We start from the raw sequence: 23,760 nt of genomic DNA on the forward strand, positions 1-23,760 counted from the left end.
TTCAGATAACCCACCTGTGATCCAAGCAGGGAACCCCATCTCCTGCTATGACCGTACACCCTCTTCACACCATGCACACTGCACACCACTTCTACATCCTTTTCCCAACACCATTGCCTGAGTGCAAGGGCTTTAGGGACAGCTGTGCTCAATCCCTAACATGCCATGCTCACATCCAGCCTCACACCCATCCCCAAGACCGCTGCAGCTAGAATGACCTTCCTCACTTGTTCCTCTGGCTTACAGCCTCCAAGGTTCCTGCATTGTCTCAAAGCTCTTGCCTCTATGTACCTCTCCAGCCTCATCTCCACCACCCCCACAAACCCTGTACTCTCCCTAAGGCAAAATCCCTACAGAGCTCAGCTCCCCTCTTCGTTTCAGCTGTTGCTGCATCTGCCTGCAACACCCTCCCTTGCATGCTCTCCTTGCTGAGGTCTTATGCCCCCTTCAAAGACCCACATCTCTCCTCCAGGAGCCTTCTTCACCTCCCCAGGCAAACTGAGCTGGCTTGCTCTCTGCTACCCCGACACCTGCACAACATCTATTGCAGCCCTGTCACCTGCCAGCTGTGTCTGTGTACAGCTGTTGTTTTGCTCCTGACGGATGGAGGCTATGCCATGTTTGCATTGAAAGGACATGACTTTGAGGCAAGGTACTCCACTGGAACCCCAGTTGGTATTTGTAGAATCACACAATGTGTCAGAGACAAAGCCCAATTTTGTTGATAAAAATCTAAGCACTTCATCTGTTCAGCCTTTGCATATTAAATTTCTTCTCAGGATTTGGTCCTCTTGGGCACTGGTTTCCATGATGGACAGAATACTGCTCTTGGGGCTGGAGATTTAGCTCAGCGGTATAAGCACCTGTCTTGCAAGGAGGCGGTCGTGAGTTCAATTCCCGGTACCGATAAAAAAAAAAAAAAAAAAAGAATACTGCTCAGGTAACTCAGAGGTGAGTGGTTAAGAAACCTCAGGAAAAGCATCCCAGGCTCCTTCTGAGTAACTATAGCCTCAGAGTGGATAAATGTGTGCCTAAAGTTTTACTGTGGTGTGAGGTGGCAGAGGCTGTGTCCCATCCCTATTAGATGCTGTGACTGAGGATCAAGAGGACTCACAGGGCTTGCACTTAAAGATGTGGTCAGCAACATTTCCAAATTACACTTGCAGCTAAGAATCATGACATATAATACTGAACGCCAGGGACCACGGAAAAACAATACTAAACCGTGTGCCATAGATTCCTGTATGATATCTTCCAGGTGGCATTCATGTTTACATTTGTATCTGCATCTGGAGATCTGTATTTTACCGGTAAATATTCAAACACTTGTATAAAAATAACTGAAAGGAAATAAATACACAAGAGCTTTGTGTTTCAACCACAATCTTGTGTTCTGAGCCAGCAAGCCCCCTAGCTGTAACACAATTCTGACTTCACTATCTGCAGATACAAAGAGTAGCACAGATATCAACTTTCATTTTAATTCAGCATGATTTTGTAGTGGGGTCAGTCTTAAATCGTATGAATTAAAGCTTTACAAAGCTTTACAACGAATCCAAGCTTTACAACGTTAACACGATAAGATTCTTTCTGGGTTTTCAGAGGAGTTTATTCGCTAAACATAAAAACAATCTACATCAGCATAAAAAGCAAATATTTTAAGTTCCAGCTTTTAAAATGTATTGCTCAGCTTCACAAGAGAAGCATGCCTTTTGTTGGCAGAGATATCAGAAGAACTGCACCAAAAAAAAAAAAAAAAAATCGAAGAGTCACACACACACACACACACACACACACACACACACTCCCAGAGCATTCCGATGGAACACACTCTGTCTTTCCCATTTGCATTGTGGAAAACCAGGCCAGAACGACCCTGCAGAAACTTCCCAAAGAAAACAGCGAGTGAGCCCTTCCCACGCGCAAAGCCGGTTATCGAGCTACCCCAGCCGGGGCTGCAGCGCTTCCTCTGCCCCTCCACGGACACTGGGCCCTGCAGACAGCGCCTGCTTACAGCGGATTTGAAGGGCACACAGGGTCCGCCGTCCCTTCACTCAGCCCCATCTGGTAGAAGAGGCTCCAGTTTAGCAATCCAAGAGTCCTGTGAGCCAATTTGCGCCTTCTGGCTATTACACCCCTCCCCCTCCAGCCTGCATCCGGCGTCGCAGCGGTGTCGCCTTTACTGGGTGTGCATTCCCCAAAGCTACTTAAAGGGAAGAAAGAGAGAAGAGAAGAGAAGAGAAGAGAAGAGAAGAGAAGAGAAGAGAAGAGAAGAGAAGAGAAGAGAAGAGAAGAGAAGAGAAGAGAAGAGAAGAAGAAAAAAAGAGGATGGCTTCTTTGTTCTTTCACCTGTAAATTCAGCTTTGCATACTCTCCACCTCCCACCTACACTCCTCACTCCCAACCTGCACGTTTCTCATCCTCAAGTAGTGCTCAGGCTGTTTCTTTGGTTAAGACGGTCCTTGTTCCTGACCTTAGGCTAAGTTCCTTTCCTGTATTATTTGATTCTCCCAGCGACTCTTGAAAGTAGGTGTTATTATCCTTATTTGTCGTAAGAAAAGAACAGAGGCCAGAGAATAATTCGGGCACAGGTAAATTTTTAGCCCAAGGTGGGTGTTGCCAAAACTCTATTTATTACTACTTTTCACGCTGGAAAAAAAATAACTCTTATCGAGCAATTACTATAGGTCAGGTAATGAGCGCAGTATTCTTTCAAACTATGTCCACACAAGTTTGCCACTTAGCAGGAATGTCATCTTGAACAATTTCCTTACTATTTTTTTGTATCGGGGATCGAACTTAGGATCTTGCGCTTGCCAGGCAGGCGCTTTGCCGCTGAGCTAAATCCCCGGCCCTCCTTCCCTTGACTCAGTTTCCCGGCCTGCAAGTGAGGCTAAAGTGAAAAGCGAATTAATGCCTGCAAAGCATTTAGAACAGCTAAGTATTAATCGTGGGCATTTTCGCCTTTCAAAGAACCATCATTCCTGTTCACAGGACAGGAACCTAGGCTTGCGAGGCTGAGGAACACATTGGTCCACGTTACGCGGTGCACATCCTGCAGCACCGACTCGCCCTGAAGCCATACGGGATCGGGCTCGCTGCAGGCGAATTACACCTGCGAGATGGGAGAAGTGGTCGGACGTTGCGGCAGAACGCGCGGCAGCCAAGGAAGCCTCCAGAAGTCGGAGATTAATGAACACACGGGGACTCCGGATTTTATATACAAGGGTGCCTAGAACCGGCCCCACAAAGCTCTGCGCACTATACTAGCGTGCGGGTCGGCGGTCCGTCTGAAGCCCCAGACCGCGCGCACACACGCGCGCGCCCGCACCCACTGGCGCGGGGCCGCCCGCCCGCATCCCCCGCCCGCCGTGCTCCAGGGCGGAGTTTCCTCCTCGGCTCATTGTTCGCGGCCCAGTGCCCGCCCAGCGCTGCCCCGCCCGGCCCGGCCCGGCCTGGGCTGCGGCGGGCGCGCTCCTGGGGAGGGGGTGGGGGCCGGCGCGGACTGGACGGGGCGGGAGTCGCTGCAGCGCTCGCCGGACCGTAGTCGCGCAGATACGGCTCGGGACGCGGACGCAGACGCAGCCGCAGCCGCCGCCGCCGCTCTGCCGCTGGCTCCGCGCCCTAGCTCGGCTCTGCGGCTCGGAGGAGCCACCGCCAGGCAGCGGGAGCTACCGCCAGGCCTCCCCGAGCGGCGCCCACGCTCCTGCCGCCCAGAAGCGCGGACCCTGCGCCGCCCCCCAGCCACCTGCTCCGGGCCGGAGGCGAGGACACCATGCGCGCTGCGCTGGTGCTCTCGGCGCTCCTGCTTGTGCTGCGATCGCCTCTCCCGTCGCTCTCTGAAACTGGTAATGGTGAGTGGCCAACGCGAGTTCCGCCGGGACCCCCCCACCACGCCGTCCTACACCCAGGCGGGTAGAGCTGCAGGGAAAGGCGCTGCGCCGCGTGGTCCGATCCGGAGCAGCCTCTGTGCCCGCGGGCCACGCGCGGAGTCCTGATCTTGCACCATCCTCGACCCCTCCGCACTTCGGGCCGCCGCAAGTGACGACCCCGCGTGTTGATTTGCCCCTAGACTTGCAGACTGGAGCAGAGGAGCGTGCAGGGGCTAAGGGCGCGCGGGCAAAAGGGGCGCGCCGGGTTGAAGGGGTTTGCGGGCATGAGGGGATACTTAGGGTGCCGAAAGGCTCCGTGGCCCCGCGGGGCTCCTAGGGTAGAATTAACCCTTTTCTTGGCGTAGAGAATGAGGAGCGGTATTGTGGAGTTGTGGGTTGGTTGCAGGCAGAACGGCGGGCTGGGAGGTTAGGAGGAGTCCCGAGACAGGTGACCGGCTTCCAGTAAGGGCCCATACGAGCTGTGCTTACTGGTTCGCAGAGCTTTTTCCACGTGTGCAGGCTCAACCCACCCGAGCCCTGCCGAGGCAGGTGGAGGGAAGCTAGTGGACCTTTCACAGTTCCAGTCACCTGGCAGATGGGGACTCTACTTCCGTGTTGCCAAAGGAACACTTCTCTGGGAATGGCCAGGGCGGTGGGACCATCCCCGACCCCTTTGTGAAAATAGTAACTTCTCTCAGGAGGATTGGGCTGCGTCTTAGAAACGGCACCCGCCGTTCCTTTTTTTCCCTGTTTGGTTTTTTTTTTTTTTTTTCTTGAACCTGTTTGTGGTACAAGATGGGTACATCATTGTGGCGAGTTGTTATACTGTTATAATGCATCTCAATCCTTTTCACTTCTCCCTCTCTTCATTCCCTGCTTTCTCCATCCTGCTTATGAGAGAGAACTTGCACCCTAGAGAAACCCACACTGTTTCTTCTGAAGTGAAGGGTTATTTTCTCTTTTGGGGGAGACAGGAGGTGGCTACAAACGTAGCCAAGCAGATATCCCAGAGCCCCTGGAACAGCTGGAGCCTAAGCCCAGGATATTCTCTTTTGCCCCCTTGAGCTCTGTCTGCATGGAGAAGTGGGTGGGGGTGCACTGAGGAGCCGGGAGGACTTTGGTGACAGCCCAGACTGGAAAGGAACGCTGCCTCTGCCGGTGCTCTGGTTTGGAACTTGCTCTTGTGGGGAGGAGACGGTGAGATGGCAATACTCCCTCTCTTTGCATCACAGCGAACCTTGGTGGTGCGGAGGCCTGGTGCTCAGAGCCAACCGGCCTGGGCCTTGGGTAGGTAGGTGGGTTGGCCCCGACCTTGTTAGCATATCCTGAAAAGGGAAAGGTGCTCCTGGTGGGGGAAGGGTGTGTGCATGGGGGAGGTGCAGTGTGAAGAATGGTGGGAAAGGCTGTGAAGGCGGTGGTCTCCCAGATATGCCCAGTCCTCCAGGCAGAGAAGTTGCTGGAGCACGTTGGCTGTCCTCAGCCAGGGTGGACCATCACCTAAAAAGAGAGCATCTCAGCATCACTTGGAAGAAAAAATGGTTAGTCCTTAGTGCTTCTGTGCCTGAAGGGGCTGAGCCACCCTATCCTGGAGGTGAAAGACCCAGCTGTTGGGGGATGCATGCTCCTGAGCCACCAGTGGAGAATCAAGCCCAGCTCACTGCTGGCCTCAAAGCTGGGATTTCTTCCAGGTACCTGGGCACTGCCCCAAAACCTTGTCTTTGCCACGAAGCCTTCTCCAGGCCCAGCACAGAAAAAACCCTTGGTAGGAGATAGATTTGTGCAAAATTTGCCTACCTCCCAGCCTCTGCTCCAATCAGCAAGTCTCAGCCTTTGGGAGCCTTAGGCACCCAATCCCCAAAATGCATTTATTACAACCCACAGTACTACAGGGAAGTGCTTTAAGAAGGGCAAAGAGACAAAGGGGAATGAGAAAGAGGAGGAATAGGAAAGGGTGAGAATGGGGAAGAGGAGGAAGATGAAGATTTGCATATATTGAGGCCCGAAAGGCTGAAAGGTGCAAACTGTCAGGAACTGTGCTCTCAGGGCCTGTGGCTGGCTCCAAGGGGCTGCTGCCATCAGAAATGGCATAGACCCCTCTGAACTCTTGGAATTCTGCAGTTTGATGCAAGATAACATAGGGTTACAAGTGTAAATCACTAGGGATTATCCCAAGACAGGTCCCTTGGAGCTTACCTTCTAATACTGGTAGATCCTGCAGCCTCCTTGGTAAACAGCATTAAAAGCCAGAGGCTTTGCAGTACTTTTTACTTTGCTATCCATTTGATTGAAGCATGTGGCAAGTCATACCTCAGAACTCAGAGGTTTTTTTTTTAAATCCATGAGATAGACTAGAACAGTGGGAAGGACCTCTGGTTCCTCCATTATAAGATTTCTAGGCTTCTGTGTTCCTTCGGCTGCTGAAGGAACATGCTGATTTAGTGCTACCAATCTGATAGTTATCTGATGGATGACTTCTGGGAACAAGAAAGGCAGCTTGACGTGGTGGAAACGCTCAGACTAGGTCAGACATGTGTGTGGCCACGGAGAAGGCAGTGAACCTCCCCCAGCCTCAGTTTCCTCCTGAGTGGTTGCAGACCTGTTTTATGGCCCGAGCTGAAGGCCAGCGGGACCATGTAATGGGCTCGGCATTGTGCCAACTCCCAGGCAGTGGGAGCAGCTCTGATGATTAATGAAGCCTAGGCATGGAGCTCCTGATGGGTTTCAGGCACCCCAAGCATCAGAATTCTGCTGATGTTTCTGGTTGTCAGCTGGTTGTGTAGCAGTAGAAATGGAAGCCTGGTTAGGGAGAGGGAGGAGCATGTGAGACAGCCTTGAGATTTGGAAGGGTGGTCTGGAGAAAGCTTCCTGAAGGAGGTGGGATTTCCACAAAGGGATTTTAAAATAGGGTCTAGTGGGGATGGGAGACCCCTCACAGTGTGGCTGAGAGGAAATCAGTTGGGCAGCTGGGAGAGATGCAGGTTAGGGTCCAGAGCCTGTGATGGGAGTCTTGGGGTGGAATTTTTTTTTTTTTTTTTTTTTTTGTCTTTTTCGTTTTTATCGGTACCAGGATCGAACTCACGACTGCCTGCTTGCAAGGCAGGCGCTTATGCCGCTGAGCTAAATCCCCAGCCCCAGGGGTGGAATTCTTGAAAAGCTGGAAGGTGCTGGGGAGAGCTGAGCTCTCCAAGCTGAGAGAAGGTTCCTAGGGTAGGTGGGTGCCCACAGGTATTAGGTCATTTTGTGGGACTAGATGCTTGTGGAGGCAGGAGCAGGCTTGAGGCTGGCCTGAGCTCTGAGTAGAGCAGTCTCTGACACAACACAAGGTGGCAGTGTATCCAGACATATGGGGCATGGCACCAGGGGAGGGGTAGAAGTCAGCAGCCTCAGGTCCTCAGGGTCCTCACAGTTACCCTGGGCCTGGAGAAGGCACAGTGCTGGCAGGGAAGGCTGCCCTCCTGCCTTTTCTTCCAGAATTTGAAGGGAGGAAGGAGCTCCTGCTGGCAGTGTTTGACACCCAGCTGATGGGGGTGTGGCCCTGCAGGATTGGAATGGGCGAGTGTCCTAGATTGTATTCCACAGTCCTCCTGGCAGTGAAGTACCGGACCATCTCTTCCCAAGTCCAGTAGTGTGGTACAGTGTCCCAGCTGAATGTCAGACTGCTGATTTGGATGAGCTGGCCTTGGCCAGCCCTCAGGACCACGTGTACCAGGCCAAATTGTGTCCTGGGCCATTGTGTCTGGCCAGTGGGCTCTTTGACCAGCAGCCAGAGCTGGCAGGAGCAAATGCTGAGAATGTGGGCTTTGAGCTGCATGACATAGGTGGCTGCTAGGATAGCAGTTTAGTGTGTAAGTCAAAGCTAAGGGACTCACAGGCTCAGGCATGGACCTCTTTCCTAAGCTCTGACTGGTTTCCTATTTGTGCCTCTGGGAATGAGACCAGTAAGGGTTTTTGTCATATCCTGTTCCTAGGAACACCGAGACATTGGGCAGTCTCTTTATCATGTGTCCCATCCACTTGTGGGGCTGGTAGAAGGTCAAAGGAAGTGGTAGACCTGGAATGGTGACTCTAAGGGCCATAGATGCCAAAGGACTAAAAAAAGCATTCAAAAAGATCAAAAAGGGATCCATTGTAAGGAGGCTCTGTGTGTTGATAGCAGTGTTGCCCTGAAGGTTCCTCCAGCAGCTGCCTACTGGCTGTGCCAAAGGAAATCCAGCAGGCAAAGCATAATTTCCACAGCATCTCTAGATAACTCAGAATGTCATAGGGCACAGAATTCTAGAGCTGGAGAGCCTTCTGGAAATCATCTACAGTTACACACTCATTTTCCAGATGAGGGAATACAGACCAGGGAAGAGGGTCCCTTGCCCCAATTCCTTGTGGCTCCGAAAGGCCTTGCTAAGAGTGCATATGGATGTGACCTTAGGTCACTAATAACAACTCAGCCTTTCCATGCCAGTTTTCTCCTGGAAATTGAAGAAACAGTGATGGTGACGAGTCTAGAATTGTGTCCAAATCTCTCCGTACCTATCAGCCATCAGAGTAAACTTAGGAGGCTTAGAACCATCTGATTATTCTAGAGCTAGACTCTCCAAGAGATCTTCAGGTACTGGGTCACATGCAGAGTTGCCACCATGGGTGCCTGTGTCCCCCATGGTCTATGAGCTATTCACAGCATCCACCCAGGGCTCACCATGAATAGGTGATCAAGCAACTGGTGAAAGATCCAGGGATGGCTGAGGCATAAGGATTGCATGTTTAAAGCCAGTCCAGGCAACTTAATGAGACCCCGTCTCAAAATTAAAAGGGACTGGGGATGTAGTTCAGTGTTAGAGCACCCGGGGTTCAATGCCAACTACCATAAAAATAAAAAAGAGAGAAGCTTTAGAGGTGGCTGCCTTATATAAAATTCCTCTCTATCCCTTTTTCCCCTTTCCAAAAGGAAAGAAGGAGAGAGGGAAAGAGGGAGACAGACAGACAGACGGGCAGTCAGTTGGTCTTGCAAGATGAGGACTGGCTACACAAATGCGGAGCCCTTTTTCAGCTGAGAAGCCCCTTCCTCTCAACTCTTGTGTCCTGGACACTTTTATTATTATGAGCCTCAGACCCCATCCTGGGCCATCGAGCAGTGAGTGACCAGTGCAGTCCCTCAGCTTGAGTCAGCCTCTTCTTCCGTCTCCACCCCTCTCCCCAACACACACCACACCACCCTCTCTTTCTTTGTAGCCTTATCCCCCATCGGGTCAGCCACCCTGCACTTCCCTAGGGCCAGGGTACAGGGTGGCACTCTGTCCGCCAATTGTCATAGCCGGAAAGCTGTGTACCTCAGGGCGAGGGAAGAGAACTCTGAGGAGGGGCTAAGGGAGGTTTGTGTTCAGCCCAGAGTGGGGAGCAGAGCCCTCCCAGTGCTAGGCTCCTGGAGACCTGGGCTGACCAGGTCCGGCCATGGTAGAGGAGACAATGGCTGGGCCAGGCCTGATAGGAGGACACTTTGTAAGACTCAAACCCTACAGCTCTGTATTATGCTGTGGCCACGGAGCAGAAACCCCTGGAGTTTTGAGGTAAAGGTCCCCTGGTCATCTTCCAGCCTGAGTCCTGTGCCCACTTTTTGGAGTACACCAATATGATCCACTGTACACAGAGCTAGCACAGGTTGCCATTAGATCGCCTCTGTCTCACAGCCATTTTGGAGGGGGGAAACTGAGGTACAAGCACACGTTCTAGAGTAGATCACACAATCGGCTTTTCTCCCAAATATCTGTAAAATGGGCATATTGCCTTCCCTGAGTAGTGATAATCAAAGGCAATCTTGGTTTAATTTCTTTTCTTTCTTTTTTTCTTTGTGTGTGTGTGTTGGCCCTAGTCTAGCATGGTCCCTCCACATGCATGCTTCCTCCACCTCTGCCATCTTCTTAGAGATGCTTTCCAGCAGGGCTGTTTTATATAACATCCCTCTCCCCACTGCCTTTGCCTATAACACCCAACACCTGACCTTATGTGCATTTCTTTCTGTGATGGTTCCATTAAGCTGTAAGTTCCACAAGGAGGGGAACTTCTATTAGTGATAGAACCTGCACCTACAGATGGACCTGGAACAAAGTGATGTTCAATAAATATTTGCAAAGTAAGCAAGTGGCAGAATTAGTTTAGGACCCAAAATCTCTTCTGCCAACTCTGTGCTGTCCGACTGCATGCCTCCGGACCTGCTTCCAGAGCAAGGCAGACAGGTGCTGGCCCTGGGTCTCAGAGAAATGGGCAGGTGGATATAAGAGGAAGTAGGAGACTTCTGTTCTGCCCCTACCCTACAGAGTCTTCAGTGCAGCATTATGGGTGTTTTTTAGAACTTGTTTTGGCTGCTTAAAGTGACTAAAAAGTCCTATCTATCATGTAATGGGATTTCACAGGACTGATGTGGTCATTCTGCTATCAATACCACGCAGCCTTGTGGTCCAGCATGGTTGCTGTAGTTCCAGCCATCAGAAAAAAAGGAAGAAAGCCAGATATGGTAGTGTGTGCTTGTGATCCCAGCTCTTGGACTGCCACAAGTTTGAGGCCAGCCTGACCTATATAGTGAAACCCTTTCTGAAAAAACAGAAACAATGAAATAAGGCTACCTCCCCAAATCTGCACCTGACACTTGCAGTTAAATTTTGTAGAACAGAATTTAGTCACAAGCTCACGTCTAGCTGCAAGGGAAGCAGGAAAGTACTTCCTTAGAGTCATTTTTAAGAGCTCAGATGCCTGACCAGAACTGGTTCAGTTATAAAGAATCAGTGGTAGCTGGGCATGGTGGCACATGCCTATAATTGCAGTACTTTGGGAGGTGGAGGCAGAAAGATTGCAAGTTTGAGCCCAGCCCAGGCAAATTAGTGACTTAGTGAGATGCTGTTTCAAAATGAAAAGTCAGAAGGGACAGGGGATGCAGTTCAGTGCAAAGGCCCTGAGTTTGATCCCCAGTAATATGTGGAACAAAACAACAACCAAAAACAGTGGAGAATGGAAACAGAGCAGGTGCCTGACAAGTGTTACTGCAGCATTGGTCCTGAAAACCATGATTCCTCTTTCCATCCAGCTCCATGGCACATGTGTAAGAGAGAAAGGGAGCAGTGCCCTCCTGGGGACCGGGCATTGGTGCTGCTGGCTTGGCTCCCCACCCACTCTGCTCTTGGTGTTGGAGCTTCTGGCTTAGCAGTGCTGAGGGAGCAGATCCTGTCAATGCACAGAAAGCTGAGCCTACCACTCAAGTCCTTCAGTACCTGGGTCCCTAAGTGAGACCTCAGCAAGGCCAAGTGTGAAGCAGACTTGGCTTCCACAGTGGAAGTTTCTCTGTCCCCTCTTTTCTTGTGTTATTCTGTTGGGGCAAGTTCACAGTCAAGAGAGACACTGTCTTAGAAGTTTGGTACCAGCAGCCTCTAAGAAAGCTGGGGGGCAGTAGCTTTTTGGTGGCTGTGTTCTGCAGGGGTTGGGAGGACAGGGTCAGGTGTGAACATCCATGGAGCAGGGCCCTGCACTGGTCCATTCCCTGTGGTGCATTTCCAGGCAAGAGTTCCTTTGAGAAAAATGTCCTGCTGTCAAAGAGAAAAAAAAGGGACATCTCTTGCAGGTGTGATTCCCAAACTTGGATGCTACAGGCTTGGCTTTTAGTCTCAGCTTCAACACTTGCTAACCTTGTTTTACACTTACTCGGTAGCCTTTGTTTCCCCAGCAGTAAAATGGGCATATTGCTTTCCCTGAGTAGTGATAATCAAAGGCAATCTTGGTTTAATTTCTTTTCTTTCTTTTTTCTTTTTTTCTTTGTGTGTGTGTGTTGGCCCTAGCCTAGCATGGTCCCTACTCCTGCCATTTCCCACACAGAGCACTCACTGTGATCTTTCAGGTCAAGTTGTCACCTTCAAGATCCTTTCCCATTTAGTTAGTGCTCCAGGGCTGACTTACTTGAGATGGGAACCCCAAAGCTCAGAGGCTTTGCTGCTCACCATTGGGCCCTGCGTCAGCACAGCCTTTCCTGAAGTCACCTGCTTGATGATCCTGGCAGCTCCTACTGTTACACCCATCACATCCCTCAGAGGAGTCTCCTGCCCATAGCCCCCTTCTCCGATGCTGTCAAATCGGCTGTAAGCGCCAGCCCACCCTGTTATGCACCTCTGTCCAGCCACAGAGCCAGCTCTCTCCCTCTCACTTCCTGTAAGTGGCTTCCTCCCTGGAGTGCCTGACTGTGCCTAGACTCTAGCATCAAGTTCCTAGTGACATCTCGGAGCTTGGCAGTGAGGTGCAGTGAAGTGTGATGTTGGTCTTTTTATGGGCAGCTTCACATTTTCCTCCCAGGGGGGGGAATGGAGGAGGAGAGAGGCGGGGCCCGATGTTACTTAGAAAGGAATATATGCTTAATGAAGAAGAAAAGTTGGAGAAAGACAGCAAAGGAACATCAGAGAGGTCTGTACAAACTCCAGGGCAGCATTGCTCCATGCCTCAGTTTACCCAAATGATAATTCAGAGCTAGTGCCATATGGAGTTTGAGGCTTTACTTTTAAACTCTGTAAAACAAGCTACATGCTAAATTGTCCATAGAGAACACTAGAGCACTTCAAGATTTTAATATTTATGTTCTCAACAAATGTTTAATAAATGGATAAAATATTAAAAGTAAAGATAGGGGTCAGGGATTTAGCCCAGTGGCACAGCCCCTGCCTGGCAAGTACAAGGTCATGAGTTCCATCCGTGGCACCACAAAATAAAATAAAATAAAATAAAAAATAAATAAAATAAAAAAATAAAGGGAACCAGGATCTAAAAGTTTGGGAAGTGTAACCTATGCTCTTCTCCTTCTTAGAAGGCGCATTTTATGGTATTTTTCTGTGTGTATATATATGTACGCATGCATGTGAATGCTTTTTGAGACAGGGTCTCACTATGTAGTTCATAGCAAGTGGCCTTGAGCTCACTGTGTAGCCCAGGCTGGCCTTGAACTCACAGTGATCCTCCTACCTCAGCCTCCCAAGTACTGACATTACAGGTGTTCAGTATGTGTGTATCTGTGTTGGGTACTGGGTGAGCAAGATCTTGTTCAAATAAACTTGAACTTCAGAAGGCCTTTCGTTTTTAGAGGATTTAGAGGAAACCACGTGGGAGGCTGTGGCCACTATAAGGTTTCTTGTACCTTGTGACCCCTCGTGGGTTTTAATGGTGCTGCTTCTCAGACAGAAACGGGAGGCACAACTAAAAGAATGGCACGTATGTTTTTGACATTTGATCTTTCCGATCGTTTAGGGGCACACATAGTTGGTTGACAGTCCTGGGTTCTGGCTGCTGCTTTCCCTGTTTATGTCTCTACCCCCTGCTGCTTACACCTTTGACCTTAACAGAATCACCTCTTGTTTAGATTCAGTCTGCACCCTTGTCCCCGTGGCCTGGCGAAGGGGATTCCCAAAGACCGAGCTAACAGCCTAGAACACACGTCAGCAGCCAGTGGCTGGGACACCTAAGCCAAGCCACTAAATGCGTGGATCTCAGCCACCATAGTTCTGGGAGCAAACAGCCGGTCAGTGGCTGCAAGGAGCCACCATGCACTTTTCCAGCCAGCTGGCACATAAGGTGACCATCCTGGGGCACAAGGAACTAAGGGTGCCCTTTGCTCAGGTGGTTGCAGCCCTGTACCCCAGCCAGGAGGATGCTGCTTGAGCAAGTGCTGGCGTGCAGTGGCCTTGCTAGGTCCCTCTGTCCTGTGCTGTCATCTCCTCTGCTGCCTCCTGTGATTGCAGCTCGGACTGTCTGTGTGGTGAGTGGGTGTGTGTCCAGAGGTGGCAGCAGGCATGGGTAAGACATCCGGCGAGTCCTTCCAAGTTGGACATTGAACTCTGTAGCTAAGAGAAAAAGGAACCAGGTTTGCAAAAAAAGATGGTCTGTTTGGACACTCAGGGCCACAGTCCTCCTTCCAACCTTGTTTTCCTCATCTGTGAATGAGGGACTGGTCCACCAGCTGCCTGGGAGCTTCCATTGTGACATTCCTGTTGTCTGAGTATCCTGACTTCCCTGGTGATTTGGGTCTAGATCTGCTGGCATAGTGGGATTGGATTCATAGGTGGACACATCTAGGGTGTGAGCCTCAGGGAACAGATAGCACTGATGATCTGAGCCGTAGAGGTGGCAGGAGGGGAATTCATGACAGTTTCCTGTTGGGGACAGCCGAGAATAGAGAGCCCAGGGTTTATGTTGGGGGGGGGGGCATGTGCCGCAGGCCCCTGGTAATGCCGAGGGCAAGACAGGTACTTCCCCCTGCTGTCCAGTGGCCAGGAGAAGAGACAGGTGTGCATACCTGTGACACATTTGTGTCCCACAGTTGAGCCACACTGGGCATTGAATCACAGGGCTCTAGATACTAAAGGATGCTTTGCACTCTGTACTCTGACCCTCTGGTGCTCATATCTCCTTTGTTGAGGCAAAGTCAAGGATCTCCCTAGTTGTGATGTTATAACCCTGGGCTTCAGAGGAGAGCCGATGCCTGTCTGACACGCAACCGCTGGTCAGGTGTCCTGTGGTCACAGCCTGGCGCTGCCTGCTCAGTTGAGCACTGCCTGACCCTGACCCCTGCTTGCCCTGAGGGGTGGGCACCAGCTCCTCTGCTTGTGCACCTTTGGGCATTCCATCAATACCGTACCAACAGCAACCAGATTGAAGGCAAGGCAAGGTAGCCAGAGGCTCATGGAACCAGGATCTCTGATACTCTGTGGGCCTGACTGGTGCTATTGTCTGCTTCAAAGGGATGGAGTCTCTACTTAGTACTGTGCCCACTTTCTAGATGGGAACTCCAAGGCAGGGAGGGTGGTGACAGACTTGCCTAGAGGTATATCTTGTGAGGTTCCAAGGGGCTGTCTTCCAATTTTTTTTTGAGACAGGGTCTTGCTATGTAGTCCAGGCTGACCTTGAACTCATGGTGATCCTCGTGTCTCAGTCTCTGGAGTGCTGGGGTTTTAGGCATGTAGCACCATGCCTTTCGGTGTGCCTTGGTGTTCTGGACATAGAAGTGGCTGGATAGCTTTGGTCTCAGTGTCTTAGCTTCTGCAGCCACTTTGCAGAGTAGCAAGACTGAAACAGCAGAGAAAGGACTGGATGTGGCTCAGTGGTAGAAGGCTGGTTGAGCATGCAGGGGGCCCTCGGTTCAACCCCTAACACCACACACACACACACACACACACACACACACACACACACACAAAGCCAGGTGTCACGGTACACACCTAGAGGCTGAGGCAGGAGGGTCATATGTTTGAGCTCAGCCTGTGCAACTTAGTGACTTAGCAAAACTCTGTCATAAAATAAAAAACTAAAAGGAAGGGGAAATTAGGGATGCAGTGTGATGCAGGCCAAGCAAATGGTGAGGATGGGAATGTGTGTAGCCGACTGGGCAAGAGACCATACTTTGTCCTTTGCACGTTGTTGGAACTTCAAGTCTGTCTTCAGAAGCAGTGTGAGCAAGCCTGACCCCTTTGCTAACCCACTGAGCTTCAGAGGGGCATCCCATTTTGCTCCCAGTGTCTCGGGAAAAGAAGAGCTATGAAACCTACACATGGAAGTGTTCACTGCAGTTCTCCCCACTGCGTCTGATGTCACTGAGCCTCCTTGACTACTGGGGATGAGTGTGCAGCTGAGTGGACCCCTGGCTACACCCAGCACTGGCCTGGGATTCCTGATCCACTTCCTAGGTGGGGCCTGTGGAAAATGCCCTGACAATAGGGTGACGATTTACATGGCCTTCCTGGGTACAAGGCAGCCAGTTCTCAATTGTTTTGTTATAGCCATTTACTTGGTGTGTTTTGTTCTTTCTCAGCAACACCCCTAGCCGCACATAGCTCCCCACCCTGACTTCCACATCCCACCTCCATTCCCCACTAGCAAGCCAAGAGCTCCACCATCTTCAAACACCAGAGAATCCCACATCTTATGCTGATAGTCATATACTGCCTCCATCTCTGGAAGTTGGATGGGGGAGCTCAGTGACAGAGCTTGAGGTGTATTGTTTCTGCCTTGGGAGTAAGCAGGGTGACACATGGGGAGCTGGCCAAGCTGAGCCTTCACTAGTGGCCTGCCCCGCCATCCAGGCTTTTAGTCGAGAACACGCAAGCACTGTGGGTTATTCTGCAGCTAGGAGGATGCAGGTGTCATTCCTGGGTGGGGGATGGTCCATCTAGGACAGAGCCCAAAATTTGGATTTTGGAAAGCTACACTTGGTGTCATGATCTTTGGCTTCCACCTGATGGAAACTGGTCATTTGAAGGGAAATTCACAGTACTTCTCCCTGATTCCCAGAGGCCACTCTGCGTGTCAGAGGTGACTGTCCCACAGCCTTGGATGGGGACTTCCCTCTGGCCTCAGGCCTTTGTTTCAGCTCGGAGTGGTGGGGTCCCTAGTGGAGGTTTCCGGGAGCCTCCGAGAAAACTACACATCTGGCTGTTTTCATGGCTGCAGGGTGGGGAGGTGGCGTGGGAATCACAGCGTGCTCCCTGGGAAAAATATTTACCAAGATTGTTTTTGAACTTGCTGCAAAGGGAAGAGTTGAGTGCCAATTTGGCTCTGGAAGTATGTGTGTGCCCAAGGTCACATAGCAGGCCCTTTTGGGAGGGAAAGGGTCAGCTCCACAGGTGTAGCATGGTGGCCCAGGGTGGCACATTGTTGTGGAAGGAGTGGCACACTGTGTCCATGCACCTCTTGGGTTCCATGAGACTTCCTGATTTGGGCTGAGTAGCCTCCCTGGTTTGGTCATCTGTCTCCCCAGCCCCAGTCTCCTCTCAGTACAAGGGACATAAATAAAGGCACCTCAGAGGGAAATAAAGGCACCTTGGAGGGGACAGCAGAGACATGTGTAAAGGGCTCAGCTTGGCATCTGGCCAATGTGGGAAGGCCTCTCTCTGCAAAGGCTTAAGAGTTATGGTGACAGAAGCCAGTGTTCAGGAGATGGATGTGTAGGAAATCCCAGCATGTGAGCAAGGCAACACAGCCATGCAGCTGCCCCCTGGCCTTCAAGTGCCCTGGGATATAGCAGGACACACGCAAGTATCCAGACTGGGCCCAGACATCCGTGGCTCCAGTCTGCAGGAGGATGCTGGCCAGGGTGTCTGAGCTGGCTTCCCCATCCTGCTGGACCTGCCCTCAGTAAGAACTCTCCTATAGATCTGGTGTGTTTTGATACAGTGGCACCTCAGTTTACGAACTTAATTTGCTTTGTAGTTTTGGGGGAAATGGCTGCATTTGTGTTTGTGCGAGGAAGACAGCAGTGGTCATGTCACCCACTTGCAAATGAAAGCAAAATTTTGCCAAATACTTTTGTTTGAGAATTTAATTGTTTGCAAAGAGAGGCATTTGTGAACTGGGGTATTACTGTACTTCCCCCAAGGTTTATATTTTTTTTTAATGTTCATTTTGTCCTACAAGGTATAATCCTCCCCACCTTAATAAACAGGAAAATCAAGACTCAGGGAGGCCCCTGCCCACAGGAGCATGGCTCTCCCATTCTTAGGGCTTGCTTTTGCTTTTCATTGGAGGCTGGCCTCCATCATACAGAGAGGGGGCCACAGAAACAGAGCTTAAGACGCAGTAAAGGGCACTCTTCCCCAGGTGTGCTCCTGTTGTCTTGGCCTTTGTTCCAGAGCCTGTCAAGGCAGTGGGCATCAGCCCTGTCCCTGCCTGCTGCTGGCAGCTGGTCGACTGCTCCTGGGCGCCCTGCCCGGCCAGACAGATCAGGATTCACATGGTCTGCAGCAGGCCAAGGGATTAGGAGGCCCTGGGGAGGGTATTGTTTTAAGGAGGTTACCCTGTGCTTTCCAGCTCAGGAAGAACTCAGCCCTTCCTTGGGCAGGCCTGCAGTCCCCAGGCAAAACTTCTGGGGTTCAGCCTGTAGACCCCTGTTAGGAGAAACCATGGTCTAACATGGAGGATGGGGAGCAGAGGCAGGGAGAGGAACCACAAGGGCAGTGGTGAGGGCTCACAGGTGGCAGCAGGGCTGAGTCTTTGGTGATACAGTTGATGACATTCCAGGTTCTCCTTTTACCTCCCTGCTCTCAGCCTCTAAAGAATGTATTTTGAAGCTCCCCACCCCACCGAGGTGCTCAAGGGTGGGGCTGGGTTTGGCCCCTGATCGCCACCTGGAGACCATATCCAGGTAGGCAAGTGCTCTGCACAGAGCTGACCTGAGCACACCTGTGGCTCTCGGTGGACATCCCTCTGCACCCACCACTTGAGTGACAGCTGGCTGGCTAGGGAGGGAGGTGTGGGACACACAACTGAGTTAAGTGGCCCACGCAGGAATGGTCTGAGCCTGTCTGGGTTGAAGCCGGGTCCAGTGTGTTGGAGCCAGGCCTCCTGGTTCATGTCCCTATGCTGTGCAGGACCACAGCAATGAATCCAGTACCAACAGCTGTTCCCCATAGCTGTGAGCTGCACGTTCGTGGCAGCTCTTTTCATGGTGACCTTAAACTGGAAACCACCCTAGTGCCCATCAGCAGTAGAATGATGCCATGGGGGGAGCACATGATATAGAATAACAGAATGAAAATAAACAATCTGCAGCTGCACAGCTTGAAAATGAATCGTAGAGATCAGATGCTGACTGGCAGAAGGTAGAGCCAAAGGTGTAAAGATTGTTCTGCCAGATAGAAAATTCAATAATAGACATAACTGGACTGCGGGCATAGCTTAGTGGTAGAGCACTTGCCTAGCATATGCGAGGCCTTGGGTTCAATGCCAGCAGCATAAACACACACAGTGAAGTAACCCGTTGGCACTTTATGTCAGCAAGGTGGTTATCCCTTACGAAAGAGAGGGAGCACAGTGTAGCCTGCCTTGTGATCCTGTGTTGTGTTCTGAGTGTCAATGGTTTAGTGATTTTTTTTTTTAAAGGGCTCAAGGATTTTTGTCCGGGGGCTCCTGTAAGCTCCTGGCAATAGCAGATACTCAGACCTCTCATTAGCAGGCTCTGGCCAGGCAGTTGCAGGAGAATGGCACTCAGCCCTGAGGAAAAGGTCAGGAAGAGCAAGTTATGTGTGTGCACTGATTTGACATGGCTACTGGCCCGTCTGCTTAAGCCCCGACACAGCTGGCATCACCATTCCCCCGAGGCAGAGTGCACAGCACCTGTTAGCACCGTCCCTGGAACACACTTGCAGGTGTCCACAGGCACAGGTGCTATGCAGGTGCCAGGGATAGGAAGAACATGACATGGTCATGGTCCTTCCCATGAGGGCCGCAGCACCCCAGACTGAGCACTGAACAGCAACATTACTAGTGAATAGCAGCAGCTGTACGAAGAGTGAGAACCCATGTGTAAGGACCCGACATGCCACAGTCACCTCTCTGTTGCCTGTGACTGGGTCATGAAACTTTAGATTCCTATGTTTATTTGTTCTTTTAAACTTGTTTTTCCATTAGGTAACAATGTAGGTGTTTCCAGTGCTGCTGGGGTAGAAGCTGGATATATTTTTGCCTAGGGTGTCATTGTGTGATGTGGCTAGTAGACTAGTTCAAGTGGCACTTGTTGGGCTCTCTGGGGAAATCATAGTAGGATTCACAGCTGGGTAAAAATGTAGGCTTCCAGCCCAGGACCCGGGCAGGATCTTATACATCAAAGGTCTGCTAACTACCGCTCAGCCATCTAGATTTGTGAATAAACTTGTATTGAAGGACAGCCACGCTGTGCCCAATTGTGTACAGACCATCTGGGATTCCCTTTGGGCTCCCAGTGGTGATGAGTAGTTGTGACTGAGCCTTTGTGCCTTCCTGAAAAAGTTTGTCAGCCCTCATTATATGTTGTCATTCACCAGTGGGAGATGTTCTGCAGCCACGTGCTATCCTGAGAGAAAGCCTCTTGGTGAGACCAGCGCTCCACCCCTTGACCACCTGCTGGCTATGGGGTTGAACTGGCCAGTTAACCTGTCTTAATTATATGTGTGTGTATACCATTTCACTGTTACTGTAATTTTATATTAGTTTCAGTGTTAGAGATTGAAACCAGGACCTTGCATATGCTGGGCAAGTGCTGTATCAGTGAGCTACATCTTAGCCTAAATTGCATCCTTTTTTTTTTTTCCTTGTCATAGCAGGGATAGAACCCAGGGCCTTCACACTGAGCTGCATCTCCGGCCTTTTTAACATTTAGTTTTGATAGAAGGTTTCACTGAATTGCCTGGACTCCTTGAGCTTTGTAGCCCTCCTGCTAAGAGCAGGGTTACTGGCACTGGGAGCCCAGCTGGCCTGACATATCTCTTCTAGGTAAGGTTCTGGCTGGCAAGCCTTTCCTTAGGAGCAGAGTCTCAGGTCACTGTCAGGACATAGCCCCAGGCTGACAGCAGGAAGCCCCTCCTTCCTGTCCTCTCCTTGCCTTCCTCAGGCTCCTTTGAGGAGGGGAGGACGTATTTCCTGGAGCTGGGCCCACCCAGGCCTCAGTTTCCTCTTTGTCCACCAGCAGATTCAGACTTAACCCTTGTCTGGGTGTTCTCGTGCCCACAGTCCCCCTGGTGCTGCCATGCTTTTTACCTCCTAGAATTGGTGCTTCCTTAGGAATCCTGTGGGGGAAGAGCACTGGGTCCTACAATTCGTGTCTACCATTGCTCACCCTGTCACAGCCTGTGCAGGTACACGTGTCCCTCAGCATGGAGAAGGAGGAGATCAGTACAGCTCTGTAACAGGAAGGGAAGGGCAAACAGGCATTGCTCGAGGTACGAGTTACTTCCTCTTAAGACTTGCCTGCCTACTTTGACAGATGGGGAAGCCAAATCAGTGCTTTAAGACCCTGTCTGGCCACACAGTGCAGACCTGAAGTCAGGTGACCCAGCTGTTCCCACAATCCTCCATTGTCATAGTAAGTCACAGGGGCATGGATGCGTTGGAGACAGGAGCTGGGGTGCTCTCAGGTGTAGGGGATGGGGAAGACGGAGGAATCATGGCCTGAAAAGGAAAAGTGGTCGGAGCTATGACTTGTTTGGGTCTCTGCCACCATGGTGGCCTCACTCACACGCTGGACAGTGGCAGCACTCCTGCCCTGGGACACAGGCAGATGGGCCCCGCCCTGGAAGTGAGTGCCAAGCAGGCCAGCTGAAACAAGCTGATAAGGGGAGAACAGCCCCAGTGTTGAAGAATTCCCGGAATTATCTCCCCTCAGGGTGCTGCTACCAGCCCTCTGGGAGACGCGATGCTGAAAAACAAGGGTGGCTGACGCTGAGGGAAGGTGGCTGACAACACTCCTGCCGCTGTCCTACTGCCTAGAGTCACCAAGACTCACAGTCCCTAACAGGAAGGGACAGGGAGTGGCCAGAGCGCAGCTAGAAGCCAGGCAGCCGGGGTGGGCTGACGAGGGAGGGTTGGGGACCCTGTTCTTCCTGCTGGCTGCGTCTGGGAGCTGGTTCTTTGTCAGCTCAGGCTTTTGTTAGGATATGACAAAATACTGTGTCCAGGCAGGCTTAAACAGCAGGAATTTATTTGGTCACAGCTCTGGAGGTCAGAAGTCTGGTGTGGTCAAGTCCTACTGAGGCCTTCTCGCGGCTTGCAGATGGCTGCCTACCTGTGTGTCTTCACATGGCTACATGGCTAAGAGAAGCAGCTCTGGTGCTTCCTTTCCTCTTCAAGGACACTCCCTTAGTCACTTCTCATCACTGGAACGCGTAGCAACACCCACAGCTTAAAGAAGCGAGGTTTATTTTAGCTTGGCAGCCTCTGGGCGAAAGGGCACTGTGGAGAGGCCTGGGAGGAAGAAAGTTGTTCCTGTTAAGGTGTCCAGGAAACAGAAAGAGGAGGAGCTGGAGGGAGAAATGCCCCAGATGACCCGCCTCTTTCCACCTAGCCTCACCTCCTCACAGCCAGTTGGCTGTTTCCCAGGATTCTGTCACCTTCCAGGAGCCCCACCTATGAGGCCAGGAGGCCTTTGGGGAACATTCTGAATCTAAACTACCACAGACACTAATCATTGTGGGCCCCCAGGTGCATGACCCATCTAACCCTAATCATCTCCCAGAGGCCCCACCTTCTAATGCCATTGAGACTGGGGCTTCAGCATCATTTCAGAGGGGAACATTGTCATTTCTTAAGCCAAGGAAATTGAGCAGGCCCTCTTTGGGGTCACTAGCCCAAGAAGGAGGTCACTTAGAGAGTTACAGGGAAAGCTATAGGGAACAATGCCAGGGATTATTATCCCTCTTGGTTGGCCGGGGACCCATGGCAAATCAAAGACATGCTTCCCTCACCCCTACCCCATGGAAGTCAAATCTCTGAAGCCTGTGATGTTTACTTTTCTGGACCAAGCATTTTTGCAGATGAAATTAAGGATACTGAGATGAGAATATCCTGGAGCATATGGGCAGGGATTAAATCCTTGTAAGAAACACAGTAGAAGGTGGCCAATCACATAGCCACATAGGCAGAGAGTAGGCTGTGCTGCTGCGTGGAGCCAAGGGATGCTGGCAGTCCAGAGAGGCAGGGAAGGCAAGGAATGGATGTTTCTTCATGGCCTTTATTGTGTGCGTGACCCTGCAGACACCTCCTTTCAGACCTTTGCGTCTCTGTGGTCTGAAGCCTTTGCAGCAATTTGTGGCAACCCAGGAAGCCAATGCAGGACCCCAAAGGCAGAGAGGGTCCAAGTACTCTCCAGGCTTAGGGCAGACGTGGGAGGTAGCCAGAGATGGCTGGCAGAAGTCACTGAGTTTCCCTCTCCGAGCTCCCAGGGAGCCCTCTGCCCACCCACACTGGTTGATGCTGCTTCCCCATATCAAGCATCCCCTCTGGGACACTGATACCTGGCTAAAACCTTGCAGGACTCAGGGTGGGGGCTTTAGGAAAGCCCACAGTAGACAAGCATTTGTATGGCATGGGCATAACACTACTGATGCCCCCAGGGCTGACCCCAGAGCACAGAACTTCCAGAAGTTGCACCCTAGGCTCGGAGGCCCTTTGGGTGGGAGGAAATGAATGACCAGCTGACCAAGAGAGCAGTAGCAGGGAATCATGACCAAACTGTTAAGGCTCTCCCGGCTGAGGAGTCCTGATTAAATGACAAAGCCTGAGATGCTCAGAGGTGGGACCATAACGTGTTGCCAAATGAGGGCCTGACAATGAGGGGCTGGGAAAGACTAGGCCAGGCCAGCAGAGCAGCCCCTGACCCCTTGCTGACCCTGCTCCTCTAGTCCATTCTCCTCCACAGTCTTCTCCAGCTACCACTGAGGGCTCAGCAGCCAAGCAGGGGTCTGGGAAGAGGGATCCTGGGGGACTGGCAGGGATCAGACCTCTGCTTGGCTGGCTTCAGACAGTGTCAGAAGCTGTCATTCTTGATGGCTGGCAGCTCCTCCTGGGAATGAAGGAGCTCCTAGTGCATGTTGAGTTTGGGTGACACTTGGAAAGGGTCTCACCTGGACCCACGGGAGGCCTACAAGAAGTCCCCCGCAGTGCCAGTCAGATGGCTCTGAAGGTAGCATATGCAGACAAGTGTTTCTGCATCCCAAGGGTCCTTGGCTCATTTTACAGATGTGTTTCAAGAGGAAAGGTGGCTTGCCTGGGGCCTTGGGGTCAGACATCCCTCCACCACAGTCTAGGAAGACATTCATTGGTCTTGCCTGGGCTCTCCGCTTGGAGTTTTTGGCTTTGTTTCCCTGGAGATGACAGCTGGGGTGGAGAGTTGAGGGTGAGTGAGGAAGGAGAGGTGGACACCAGTGTCCAGGCCTGGAGCCTCTGTCCCGCTGCCTTCCTGCCTGCCTTCCACACGCCCTCTTCCTGGGGCATTCTTTCCAGCTTCCTTTCCAGCTATTAATAGTTGCGAGTCAGTCCCAGGTCTGGAAATGGCTGGGAATAGGCGGAAACAGGCCCTCACCTCTCCCCAGGGGTGGAGGCTGAAGTCTGCCTTCTCCCACTCCCATCCTCC

The 23,760-nt window shown here is 51.5% G+C and overlaps 1 protein-coding gene across 1 annotated transcript in view; it reads left to right on the forward strand.

Moving 5' to 3' along the window:
• The first annotated feature begins 3,639 nt into the window (after positions 1–3,639).
• Positions 3,640–23,760, forward strand: part of Podxl (podocalyxin like) — a 46,122-nt gene continuing 26,001 nt past the window's right edge. The window contains exon 1 of the mRNA XM_063234215.1: positions 3,640–3,854. Coding sequence (XP_063090285.1) covers positions 3,776–3,854 — 79 coding nt within the window. The 5' untranslated portion in view covers positions 3,640–3,775. The remainder of the gene's footprint in view (positions 3,855–23,760) is intronic.

Source organism: Cavia porcellus, unplaced genomic scaffold, assembly GCF_034190915.1.
Source record: "Cavia porcellus strain 051 isolate PalLab524CR breed Dunkin Hartley unplaced genomic scaffold, mCavPor4.1 scaffold_2, whole genome shotgun sequence".
Lineage (NCBI taxonomy): Eukaryota > Metazoa > Chordata > Mammalia > Rodentia > Caviidae > Cavia > Cavia porcellus.